Source organism: Saccopteryx bilineata, chromosome 5, assembly GCF_036850765.1.
Source record: "Saccopteryx bilineata isolate mSacBil1 chromosome 5, mSacBil1_pri_phased_curated, whole genome shotgun sequence".
In the NCBI taxonomy this organism is placed as follows: domain Eukaryota; kingdom Metazoa; phylum Chordata; class Mammalia; order Chiroptera; family Emballonuridae; genus Saccopteryx; species Saccopteryx bilineata.
This window is the reverse complement of record NC_089494.1, coordinates 132,207,288-132,220,869: the sequence shown is the minus strand read 5'-3', so window position 1 is coordinate 132,220,869 and position 13,582 is coordinate 132,207,288. Positions and strand designations below refer to the sequence as shown.

General features: G+C 36.2%; 1 protein-coding gene across 1 annotated transcript in view; it reads right to left on the bottom strand.

Annotated features, from left to right (window-relative positions):
* The window catches only part of EPC1 (enhancer of polycomb homolog 1), a 113,502-nt gene extending 99,920 nt beyond the window's left edge, over positions 1–13,582 (bottom strand). The window contains exon 1 of the mRNA XM_066279379.1: positions 13,328–13,582. Within this exon, the coding sequence (XP_066135476.1) occupies positions 13,328–13,369 (42 nt within the window). The 5' untranslated portion in view covers positions 13,370–13,582. The remainder of the gene's footprint in view (positions 1–13,327) is intronic.

The window sequence follows — 13,582 nt, the reverse complement described above, 5'->3', positions numbered from 1 at the left end:
CATTGTTATGAACCATGTGAGATACCGAGACAAAGACATTAATGCCTTTAATGAATTTAGTTCCCATAAAAACAGAATATGTCCAATGTGCAGACCCTAGTTTAAAAGGAACATTTTAAATGATTTGATATCTTTATATTTTCAGATTTACAAAGGATGAGATAAACCATAAAGGAAGTGTTTCATAAATGGACTGCACAAATACTTTATTTTCGTGATATTCAAGAACTGATTTTTGAATTAGTTTTTAAATTAAACTCGGCATAGCTATCTTATACCAAAAGTTTATTCATCATTTCAGATTTTCCTTAATAAAGTTGGAAATTAACATTTGGCAATTATGGAAAAGTCAGCCATCCTTTTGTGCTGCCATTTAAAGTGACAAGTAGATGGTAGTATGTCAATACAAAGAAAGAAAGATACACACACAATGTGGTGAAATTAGGGAATGAAAAGCAGCACCTGGAGGATGACCTACACAGAGACCGCAACTTTCTAAACATGCGTGATGGACATGGAGAGAACCGTGAAGGAAAACTGAGAGGGAAATTTCTCCCTAAGTGTACAGTGTATTAGTGGTAAGATACCATCTTCCTCACACATGAGAAGAGACAGAGAGAAAGGGGGGGAGAGAGAGAGAGAGAGAGAGAGAGAGAAAGATTTTCTTGTGGGTGTGATGTAGCATTCTCACTGGCAAATTCTAGAGGTAAAAGAGTCTAACCGGAAACTTCCAATTTTCTACTCTTAACATCAGTAACTATCTGAACTTTTAAAAGGGTTGGTAAGAGGTAAATTTCATCAGAAAGGTTGATGAAAGTTAGTGTAGAGTCTTGAATTTTAGATGCAAAGAAAAAACATTTCATTTAAAAGTCCAAAATGTTCCTAATCATAAAAAACTTAAAGATCCATATGTTTGGTATGTAAAATGAGATGCATATTAAAATTTTTATTTATTATTTAACTAAAGTTTTACTTTCAAGAGTTCTACATTTTTTTATTAGTTGTTCTTTAACATAGTGGAGCTGAGCAAGTGTACTTTAAAAAAACACAACTTCTTAGAGTCAAAAATGTGTGTTTTCCAATTGGAATTTGTACATTTTCAAATTTATATCAATTCTTGAGTTCCCATTCATTTAAAAAGAAATAATACCTAAACAACTGTTTATTTCTGTGGTCTCAAATAGCAATGCCATTCTGTCGTTACCCAGCCTGTTACTTCTCTTCTTTTTCTTTTTAATTTCTATTTATTTGCGGGAAAGAATAGTAAGTTCTTATTAATATAAGTAGCCTTTTAGATATAAACTCATAATTGTCAAGAAATGTTACAGAAACACATCCTCTAAGCATTCTTTCCACTTTTAGGTGCCCTCATGCTGCCCCCTGCTGCCCAGTGTCTACTTGTACTGAAAACTGTCCCCATCTTTCAACCTTTTGACTCCTCGTCAAAACTTACCAGTCCAGAAAGTGGGACCACTGATGTTTTCCTCCACCAAGCAAAAAGATAAACCGGTTAACATAAGAAAGAGGTAGTTTCCTGCTATTTTCCCCATCAGCATTTTCTTGCCAGCTGCATGTACTTGCACTGGCATTCTGTGGGCACTGACTGCCTTCTAGATTCAGTCATTGTGCTAGTTTCAAGTTGCCATCATGGGTCCATCTCTCCCAGATTCTAAACCTATATGTTCCATCTTCTGCTCTGTCCACACTAACCTTTTCACTGGTGTTCTCAAGTGTCATATATTTTCTCTCCTTCTTGTCTATACGTATACTGCTTTGTTTACTTGGAATGTCCCCTCAGTTTCTATGTGTTGGAAACCTTCCTGTCTTTCAAGGCTCTGGTCAAACTTACCTTCTTCATGAAGTTTACCCCAATTCCTGAATGCTTCTCTTCTGTTCTCTCTTTAATCCTCAAACTCCCAGCACAATGTTGTTCTTTTTTCAATGCAGTAGAAACTCAGTATAGATCTATTTAATGAGCAATGAGCAGATAACAAAGAAACCTTAATTCTTGGTGATGCTACTTGACTTGTTGACTTTCAGTAGAGTACAATGGGATAATGGGAAGCTCTCTAATACTACAATATCAATATACCTGCATGGGGTGATCTTTTTCATTCCCATCACATGGTGTAAGACCTATTTTGATTCCTGAAATCATAAGTATCTATGCAAAAATGAACATAAAGCTTATATAGAGTGCTTATGACAAGGCAGGCACTATTCCAAATGCCTTATATGCATTAACTTATTGTGGTTTCACAACAGCTAGGAGAGGTAGGTAATGTTATTTTGTTTCACAGAAGAGGACACTGAGAGTCTGGGCAGGTAAGTAATTGGCCTCATGTTTTACATGTAGTCAAGGACAGAGCTAGGAACTCAAACAGATCAGTCAAAGTTGTGTCCTTCAAGTCTTCTCATATCTTCAATAGAAATGTACATGAGGAGGCTTCTACAATAGTTAGGATTCTTGGACTTAGTAAAATAAACAAACAAACAAAAACTCTTGCCAGGTGATGGCGTAATGGGTAGAGCATTGATCTGGGATGCTGAGGACCCAGGTTCAAAACCCCAAGGTTGCCAGCTTGAGTGTGGGCTTATCCAGCTTGAGCACCGGCTCACCAGCTTGAGCATGGAATTGCTTTTAGCGTGGGATCATAGATATGACCCCATGGTCACTGGCTTGAGCCCAAAGGTTGCTTGAAGCCCACAGTTGCTGGCTTGAGCCCAAGGTTGCCAGCTTGAGCAAGGGGTCACTGGCTCAGCTGGAGTCCCCCAGTCAAGGCACATATCAGAAGCAATCAATGAACAACCAAGATACAATGACTATGAGTCAATGCTTCTCGTTATCTCCCTTCCTGTCTGGCTCTGTCTTTCTCTTTTTCTCTTGCTTATAAAACAAACAAAAACAGCCTGACCTGTGGTGGCTCAGTGGAAATGCTGAGGTCGCCGGTTCAAAACCCTGGGCTTGCCTGGTCAAGGCACATATGGGAGTTGATGCTTCCTGCTCCTCCCCTCCTTCTCTCTCTCTCTGTCTCTCCTCTCTCTCTCTCTCTCTCTCTCTCTCTCTCTCTCTCTCTCCCTCTCCCTCTCTCCTTTCTAAAATGAATAAATAAAGAAAAGAAAAAAACAAACAAAAACAAAACTTGTCTCTAGAATAAGCTTGGAAATGGTGACCACATAGCCAGACAGACCTGGGAGAGAAAGTCAGTGTTAACTGAGTATCTGTCAATGTCTGTAAGAGTTGGTTGTCTTATAAGACAGAATGTGAAGGAATGCAGGATTCTGTCAAGTTCAAAGGTCTATAAGTCTTATGCTCTAGACAATTAAGAAATAAAAAATGCAAATATTTGTCAATTGAAGTAGCCACCTGTATGCAGCCCAAAAATTCTAACTGGGATTGAAAAGGAAAGATATGACAATTTTTAGGCATGTAGGCTTTGGCTCAGCATGTCACATCAGCTTCTCACACAAGGACCTAATTGTGTTCCAACCAAAGCCTCTGCTCATCAAGAAACCTCAATAAACTGAGAAGGCGGCCCAAAAAATGTACCCAGGAAGCCAACACTCAAAAGTTTGGTAGTACATAACTGTTTTCCTCGTGGGTAAGAATCTTTTAACTTCAGAAAGATTTAGAATAAGTATAGAGTATTTTTTTAGTGCAGGCAATTGTTTTGTTGAATAACATTTGATCTAATGGAGTAGAGGTCAGCCTCTATTTAAAAATGTCTATTAGACATTTTTATAAACTGCTTTCAGAGAGAAAGAGAGGAAGGGAGGGGGAGAGAGAAACATTGATTTGTTGTCCCACTTATGTATGCATTCACTGGTTGATTCTTGTGTGTGCCCTGATCACGGATCAAGCTGGCAACCTTGGTATATCGGGAGGACACTGTAACCAACTGAACTACTTGGGGAGGGATGGATGCCTACCAAGCTCTTATGTTGAACTCCTACTAAGTTATATGTAGTGTTGAAACATTAAAGGGATCTTAAGAATCATCATATTTAGAAGTTAAATTTATTTGATATGTATGACTTTCTTAATTTCATGACAATGCTTATTGGTAGCAATTGAGGCAATTGTATGTAGTGAACTTTTAAGTGCAGTACAAAAAGTTAGCAGGTGTTTCATTAAGCAGTGCTATCAATGAGACCAAAGTTTAAAGAATCAGGATTTCTAAAATTTATAAATTTATAAGTATTATAAGACATAAATTAGATTTATAAATATAAGAACTACTTTTGGATATATCACTTGAATAAGTTTTATATTATTTTTTAAAAAGCAAATTGGCCTGACCAGGTGGTGGCGCAGTGGATAGAGCATTGGGCTGGGATGCGGAAGGATCCAGGTTCGAGACCCCGAGGTTGCCAGCTTGAGCGCGGGCTCATCTGGCTTGAGCAAAAAGTTCACCAGTTTGGACCCAAAGTCACTGGCTCCAGCAAGGGGTTACTCAGTCTGCTGAAGGCCTGCGGTCAAGGCACATATGAGAAAGCAATCAATGAACAACTAAGAAGTTGCACGCGCAACGAAAAACTAATGATTGATGCTTCTCATCTCTCTCCATTCCTGTCTGTCTGTCCCTGTCTATCTCTGCCTCTGTAAAAATAAATAAATAAATAAATAAATAAATAACTAAATAAAAGCAAATTAACTCTTTCAATACACAAGAATACCTCTTGAGGACATGAAGTAACATAACTCTTGCATCTTCTTCTTCCAGTTAAAGTTGGTACCCATTGAGCAGTCCACTCAATGTTTCACCACACAGAACTTGGTTTGACAGTTCAGCTATTCCTTATTTTGGTTTAACTTTCCTCACACCCTAGGAGATAGATGGATTGTACCTTTTGAAAGATTACTACTAATCTACTGACCTCTCAAATTTTTTTTTTTTTTTTTTTTTTCATTTTTCTGAAGCTGGAAACAGGGAGAGACAGTCAGACAGACTCCCGCATGCGCCCGACCGGGATCCACCCGGCACGCCCACCAGGGGCGGTGCTCTGCCCCCCAGGGGTCGATGCTCTGCCCATCCCGGGCGTCGCCATATTGCGACCAGAGCCACTCTAGCGCCTGAGGCAGAGGCCACAGAGCCATGCCCAGTGCCCGGGCCATCTTTGCTCCAATGGAGCCTTGGCTGCGGGAGGGGAAGAGAGAGACAGAGAGGAAAGCGCCGCGGAGGGGTGGAGAAGCAAATGGGCGCTTCTCCTGTGTGCCCTGATGGGAATTGAACCTGGGACATTTATACGCTGGGCCAATGGTCTACCACTGAGCAAACCTGCCAGGACCGATTAGTGCCCTTATAAAAGAGACCCCAGAGCTCTCCCTCCACTTTTCACCACATCAGGATATGGTGGGAAGGTGGCAGTCTATGAATCAAGAAGTAGGTCCTCACCAGATACCCAATCTGCCAGCTTCTTGATCTTGGACTTCCCAGCCTCCATAACTCTGAGGAATAAATTTCTCTTGTTTATACACCACTCAGTCCGTGGTAGTCTGTTATAGCAGTCTGAACAGACTAAGACAAAAATATTCCATAAATTTGTTGTCCAGTTTGGTAGCCAACTATCCAGGGCCAGGTATAGCTACTGAATTTTTTATTTTAATTCATCCAAATTTAAATTTGTGTCTAATAACTACTGTATTGGACAGCAAGTTCTGGCAGTTTTAGGCTATTTTAAATTATTTGAGTACATTATTAAGTGGGTGCTGAATGACTGTTTTTGGTACTGGACCACACGAGTCCAAACATACTACTCATACTAACTTCTGACTAGTCCTCCAGTAGTATGAAAAGAAAGCTCAAAGCTTTCACTGGCTTCTGGGAATGTTAAGGATATTGAACTTGCTGATTGCTTTTTTACTCATTTATGTTGAAAGTTTGTTTCTTGGACTTTATATTTTTAATAAAAAATGGGCAAAGGCCTTCAGAACTGAAAATTTCTTATGTCTCAAGGCAGTGAAGCAATTAACTTTTTGGAAAAGGTTTTCTTGCTCCTTGGCACATTATAGTGTTTTTCAACTGGTGGTTCTGACCTCTGTCTTGGAGCATGGAGATTTTCCAGTGAATTAGGGCTGTGGCCAGAGTTTCAGAGCTAAATATAGGTCATTGGCATGGCAGCCTCTCTTTCTCAGTCTCACCGAAACCATGTCCTATAAATGAATGTGCAGTACTAGTGGTTGGTGGGATAAAGCCTTGAGAAAAACCAGCAAAATGCCACAGATACAGATGTCTTTTTCAGATGTAACTTGCTATTGAGCACAACTAAAGTTCTATTTTTACCTGTTTTTAAAAAATATTTATTCATATGGATTGCTATTTTTTAAAAGGTTAAAATACATACATATATGAATTGTTGGTGAATTAATCTCAAGTGTGATATTCATGCTGAGGCATAAGAAGAATCCTTCAAGTCATTGCTGATTTTGCCCTCTTTTTAAGAAAAAATTTTCATTGAGAGAAAGATAAAGGGAAGGAGGGATGGAGAGAGCTAGAGAGAGAGAGAGAGAGAGAGAGAGAAAGAAAGAGAAAAGTACCAACTCATTCCACTTAGTTGTTCCATTTAGTTGTGTACGACTCATTGATTGCTTCTCATATGTGCCTTGACCTGGGATTGAACCCACAACCTTGATGCAATGGGACGATGCTTTATCCCCTGAGCAATATGGCCAGGGCCTAAACTGTCCCCTTTTCTTTCTTTCTTTTTTTTATTGAATGTATTGGGGTGACATCGGTTAACACAATTATATAGGTTTCAGGTATACAGTTCTATAATACATCATTTGTATATTGTATTGTGTTCACCACCCCAAGTTAAGTCTCCTTCTAACACCATTTATTCCTCCTTTGCTCTCTTCTACCTCCCCTCACCTCGCTTTACCTCTGGTAACCCCCACACTGCTGTCTGTGTCTATGAATTGTACTTTGTTTGCTATGCTTAATGTTTATATTTACCTTTTCACCCAGTTCCCCATTTCTCCTCTCTTCTGACAGCTGTTAGTCTGTTCTCTGAATCTACGAGTCTGTTTTATTCTTGTTAGTTTATTTGTTCATTAGATTCCACATATGAGTGAAATCATATGGTACTTGTTGTTCTTTGACTGATTTATTTTCCTTAGCATAATACTCTCCAGGTCTGTCCACGCAGTTGCAAAGGGTGAGATTTCCTTTTTTTCTATGGCTGAGTAGTATTCCATTCTATAAATGCACCACATCTTTTCAGTAAGGGTATCCTGACCCCCTTTATTTACTATTGCAATATGGATTTATTCATGTAGTTGCCAAATGTTGAGTGACATCTCTTGAAATTGGGTATATAGGAAAGCCAACATATTTACCATGGCAGGTACCATCTGGTTCTCTAGAGCAGTGTCTCAGAGTGGTTCCTGGACCAGTGTCATCTGGGAGCTTGCTAGAAATGCAACCTCTCAAGCCCCACTCCAGACCAGCTAAACCAGAAACCCTAGGTGTGAGGCCCAGATCTGTTTGAGTGATTCTGGTGCATGCTAAAGTTTGAGACCCACTGACCTAGAGTATATTGAATCCTCACCCCCACCCCAGCAAAGTATCCCAGAGGCAAAAACATCCTAAAGTTGGTCAAGATCAAAACATTTTGTACATAAAATTGATTTTGTAAGATGTATAAAATAAGTCAACATTTGGACCTAGTGTTATGAATCATGAATTTACCCACTTCAACAAGCCTCCCAGAATTTCTGGTCTTTGTCTTTATTTTCCCTATAAAAATTTGATTTCTAAAATAATTTCATAAGATATCCTGAAGAGATAAGGTACAGTACAAGTATGCAGTTAGCATATTCAACATATAAACATTCAGACACATACAACTGATAAATTAAGTGGGCAATTAACCATTTTATGAAAAGGTTATTAGATTTATAAAACAATTTAGTAGAGGATTCATTGAAACAGTGATACTATATAGTGCATTGAAAAATGTCAATTTACACAACAGAAATTTACAAATATCTAATGTGACAGTATAGATGGGTAGGTAAGTAAACAGGCTCCGATTTCAGACTTACCAGGTTCAAACTGTAGCTTTTTATTTACTGTGTAAACTGGGCCAAGCCTCAGCTTTGCATGTACTATATAACTGGGTCAAAATTCTCTAAGCCTCAGTTTTCTCATTTATAGAATAGGTATAATAATTTTCTTATCTCCAAAGTTTGTGTTAGGATTAAAGGAGATAATGAAGATAGCATTTAGTCTACAGGCTGGAACATAGTAAGCTCTAATTAATTGTTGGGTTTTAATTTAAAAAATAGCTGCATCCATGACTAGTCTGGTCTCTATGAAAACAAGTATTTATGTTTTGTCACCCAAGAATGTTCATACAAAGCAGTTAAACTTTATACAAAGCAAATGGAAGCTACTCAGAAGGAACACCTAGATACTCATCAGGTGTTTTCCCTTCCAAGAGTTCTTCCCTAGCCAAAACAATCACAGTAATTTCAACCTTCCTGTCACTGACTGGTTTAGGTATGACCACGTCTTACAAACTGGCCAATGAGCTGTTAGAAGCAGTGTGCTGTTGGCCTCTGGAAAGAATTCCTTCACTTATAAAAAGATGTATGAGAGAAACTCTCCTCCCTTTGAAAACTGTAATATGATGTGATGCTTGGAGCTACAGCAGCCATCTTGACACTATGAAGAGACATTGCTGACATAATGGCAATGTAGAAGAATGAAATGTACCAAAGAAATTGATAATGCTGTAAGCTACTGAACTAAAACTAGAACTGCCTTGCTTCCTGATTACTAATTTAGTTGAAATAATCAATGTCCTTATTTTTTAATGCCATTACCAGTAAGATTCTACGTTAGCATAAAAGCAAACTAAATGACATAAGACACCTAACTAGTATGGATGAACCGGCTCTGACAAAAGAATTTGGTGACTTTATTCTTGAGGTATCTTAAACTACATATAGAGAATCTAAATAAACAGTGTCTTCTATTCCAATTGATCTATATGTAACTTCTGGCTCTATATCTGATGTGCTTAACTAATTAATCACTAGCTAAGCATATAATTATATTATCTTCATAAATTAAAGTATGTTTTTATTTATAAATTTTTATGTCATTAAAATGATTACAGATTTGAAAATAAAAATAATTCTGATAAAATCCTTTAACACTGTAATTGTATTTCCCTGCTTCATTTTACAATTATAAATTATATTTACATTGACATTTATTTCATGACATGTGAGCAAAATGTACAAAATGAGGCTCTACCACATTAAAAATTTTCTTCATTAAACGGACCTCACAAGGACATACCAAAAATTCTTGCTACCATAGTGATCTTCTTTGTTTCATTTCTCAAGCAAATAAGTTAATGTTTTATTTCTCATTTTGCAATAGGAATTGGCATTGGGCAACCATCTATTTGTGTATAGCATTTATTTGGGCCATATCTAGAATCTGAGGGCAATTTTCTCTTCAATGTGTGAATATCTGGTATCCAAATAATGGTCCTTCAATAGAAGGACATTTGTTAAATCCTATTCAAACAGATTTATGCTGATCTTTTTCTCTTTTACTTTAGAGATCTTATTTGGCCTTTATTCCCAAATGAGAACCTCTCACATCGAAGACCTTAAAGTATCTTTAGAACTTTGAACCATATTGGACTATAAATTCCATGATGGATCCTTTCCCTTTTTCTTAATATTGTATTCTAGCATCTTTGCATAATAGCAAACAACAGATAGGAGGAAAATCTAGAACAGATCAACCTCCAAATAAAAATAAATGTTGAACATGTTAAGTATAAAGTGCACTCTTTTCATCCTATTCATACAGAAACCATAATTTTTGCTTTACTTTCCCTTTAGATTTGCCATTTGAGAATACTTTTGGGAAAAAAAACAAAGACATAATACAAACATCCATTTTGTCTATAATTTTCTCCTCTTCCTTGGCGAAACCATGCTGAGGAAAGTAGTGAATGAATCTGCATAGTAAATATGCACAAAGAGTGGGCAGAATTAAAAACATACGATTTCAGATCTGTATTAAAGTTGGTTTTCAGAGGAAGAAACTTGTACCTATTTTTCCTTCTTCTAAAAGAGTTCTTTCCAAAGTCTTCTAGATTCGTCTTGACTAATATTTTCAGCATTTTATGTTAGGTCATCTTAATATCTCTATAGATGTTTCTTTCCTTTATTACCTCATCATTCCTAAATAGGTTTGGCTAACCTAAAAATTTTCTGAACCTGTAGCAACACTAATGAATACAAATGAATAAATTAGGACATTTTGTTTGGTTCATTGCGTTGTCTTAATAAAATTCTCAGTTTATTTCTTATTGACCAACCTCCATAATTTCAAGTTTATTTTTCTGAGGTTTATGGTTTAGAATTTGATTTACAGATTCTCCTTGTCTTTGGCATTATTTATTTCTTCTTCCTGCAACCTGTTTTTTTTGGCCATTTCACTACTTATTGGTCCCTCCCTCCATCAGAGAGATAGGCAGGGTGAAAATGATAACGATATTTTAATATAGTCAGTTTTGCTGCTTGCTAGCATTTCTGATAAAATAGTGTGCAAGAAAGAAATGTGTGTAATTGTTGACTACTATGACATTTAGGATTTTAGAGAATAATTCTTTGTTGTTCATAATCTAGTAACTGTTACTATGGAAAACTGAATTCTCATTTTTCATATCATTCATATTCTACATTTCATAAGGATTTTTCATGATGAAAGCATAGTCTATTCTAATAACTCAATTATTATCACACCAAACTAATAAACTTACAAAAATGTTGCCAATTAAAAAAACAGGGACAACATCCAAAGAAGGCTAAAATTAAGCACAAGGTGGACTGAAAATGGAGAATAATATAAAATAATGAATTGTTTTTGCCTCATAGATTTAAACCTTCTTACGCAGTCCTTTAAGAATTACAATTGAAGAAGATCTTTAGTATAAATATCTACGGAAGCTATTTTGAAGTGAAGATGAAACTATAATGGTTACTTCATAATCAATGATGTAATAGTCAATGCTGTGGGAGAACAAAGAGCATTGCACAGCTACATATGGACTTCACAGCATCTGTGTGCTTTTAGAAAGAGGGGTGACCTTACATAAACATTTTTAGTTTCCACAAATTAAAATTTAAAATATTACCAGCCCAATAACAGAATGTCTTAGCAATAAAAATATACTGTCAAGTATATTTTGTTTCTGTAGATTAACTTTAGAGAACTAAACTATCCATCCTCACTGGAAGGTTAGATAATAAATTTATACCTGCAGCATTTCATTCTATAAATAATCTATAATGTCATAACTAGTCTTGATGGGACATTTCAATTTTACAAAGAGATAAAATGTCACAGTGAACATTTTCAATGTTTTGTAGCATAGTGTAAATAAAATACAGGCATAATGCATAACTGTTTTTGAAGTTCAAGGAGAAGATCTTAAACAGGTAAGTTATAGGAACACAAACATTCAGAAATACTATTTTTTAGTCATTTTCACACATTATTTTACTTTAGAATTTTAAATGATTTGTGAAATGAGCAATTACATACATCAAAGTAAATAAAAACATAATAATAACTCAGAAAATTTTACTGTCAAGAAATAATCTATTCAATTACATGAAAAGGTCATGTAGGATACTATTTCAATTATTTTAATTTTCTTTGGCAAAATAATATATTTTGGGGTACAACTACTGATTCCTCCCACTTTCTTTTGGACTGAAGGACATACTTACTATTTTCATAAACAACTAAAATGTTCAGAGGCCCGTAAAACCTATCTCATATCATAATATACATTTTTGTTCTTGTGAGGCTTTGGGCCTAAATCCCATATTCTCTAACCAGATACCTCTCAATAAGGACAAAGATGGAAAAAAGATTTATCCTGCATTTAGATATGTGATCTCAATATTTTAAAAGTTAAAAGCAGTTGTTTACATATCCTTTATAAATGAGCTTTTAAAAAAATAAAGATATACATAAACACAACTGAAGTATTTCAAAATAAAAGACAACAAGTAGGCATTATTACATGTCAAACTACTAGAAAACTCCCAGGAGAAACTCAGAATGGTTATTTAAGAAATCCCAAGGTTCAAAAATGAAATTCAACTTTTACAATGTTCAGTAAATTAAAACTCAACTGTTTTCTTAAACTGAAGACATGAACGTGTACGATATGGCAATATAAGGAAAGTGCAAACTATTACTGAGGAAAGGGAGGGTAAATCCCCTACCTAGCTTTATTATTGAAGAATTCCAACCCAGAGATAATCATGCCAGATAAGACAGAACTGCACACTGCATGCTTGCCCCTGGTGCTCCCCGGTCTGGTTGTGAGGCCATGTCTGCTCTCACCCATAGTTCACAGTTCACAAAAAACATTTAAATCACACAACCGAATAATTTCTTCTGTCCAAACTGAACTTTCTTCAAGGAAATAAAGGGATAATAGATCAAATCTGGCCCCACCTCTTCTTTTCCTCCTTTTTTCTTTTTAGTGAAACTGACAAATTGTTGAGGAGCACTACAGCGCCACCAACACATTGCAAAACAAAAAAGATCTCCCACCGTGTGCAAAAAGAAAAAAAAATTAGAAAAATGCTAAAAATTACAAAATGTCTCCCAAATGTACCTTTTTTTTTTTTTTTTTTTTTGAGGAAAACAGGGTAGATCTGTAAAGATGATCTAATGAAGAGCTTCAAAGAATTCATATCAGGGAATACAAGTTTAAATATGATCAGCAAATAAAAGAGCCATTATTTAGTAACAGCCATAACTTAATATAAACCTGGTTATGTCAATCTCTCCACCTTCATTATACTAAGGGTAGTTTTTTTGTAGTTTGTATCCCAGTAATCCATCAAGAAAGCCACAGTAGGCCTTTAAAAAAAATACAAAAAAATAAACTACATCCATAGTTTGCAGATGATAATTTAGTCTTGGACAAATTAGGTAATACATAATTTTTATAGAGAGGATATGCACATATTTGGCATTACCAACATTGCTGGCACAAAACAAGTCCATCTTGAAATAGCTTAGTTCCTCTGTAGTTCACAGCCATTAAAGTGTAATTTACATTAATAATAATAAAAAATAGAAACTAATTATTTTCTCTCCTTCTTAAATGAAAAATTAACCAGACAAAATTAGGTGGACTGTGCAGATCAAAGCTAAAGAAAATTACAAAGATTGGTTTTGTGAGAAGAAACACAATGAAAATCCTTTTTCTGACCTGGTGGCCCCTTCAAAGATTTAACGACATAAATACTTAAAAATGACAAACTTACCCTCAGTGTAGGCAAAGGAGAAGCCAGTTCTTGAATAATCATTGTAACAATATAGGCTGGAGACTTGTGTTCCTAGGAACAACAGCCTCCAGGCAGCATATGGAGCTTGAGACATGTTTAAGATTTTTGGTAAATAAAAAGTAATACTTTGTTCCATGTTCGGTGGCTGAATGAGGGTGGCTTCCCCCAGGGTCTGTGTGCGTCCGGGGGAAACGGGAGAAATATCCACGGAAGGTTGGAAGCAGCGGAGGCAGC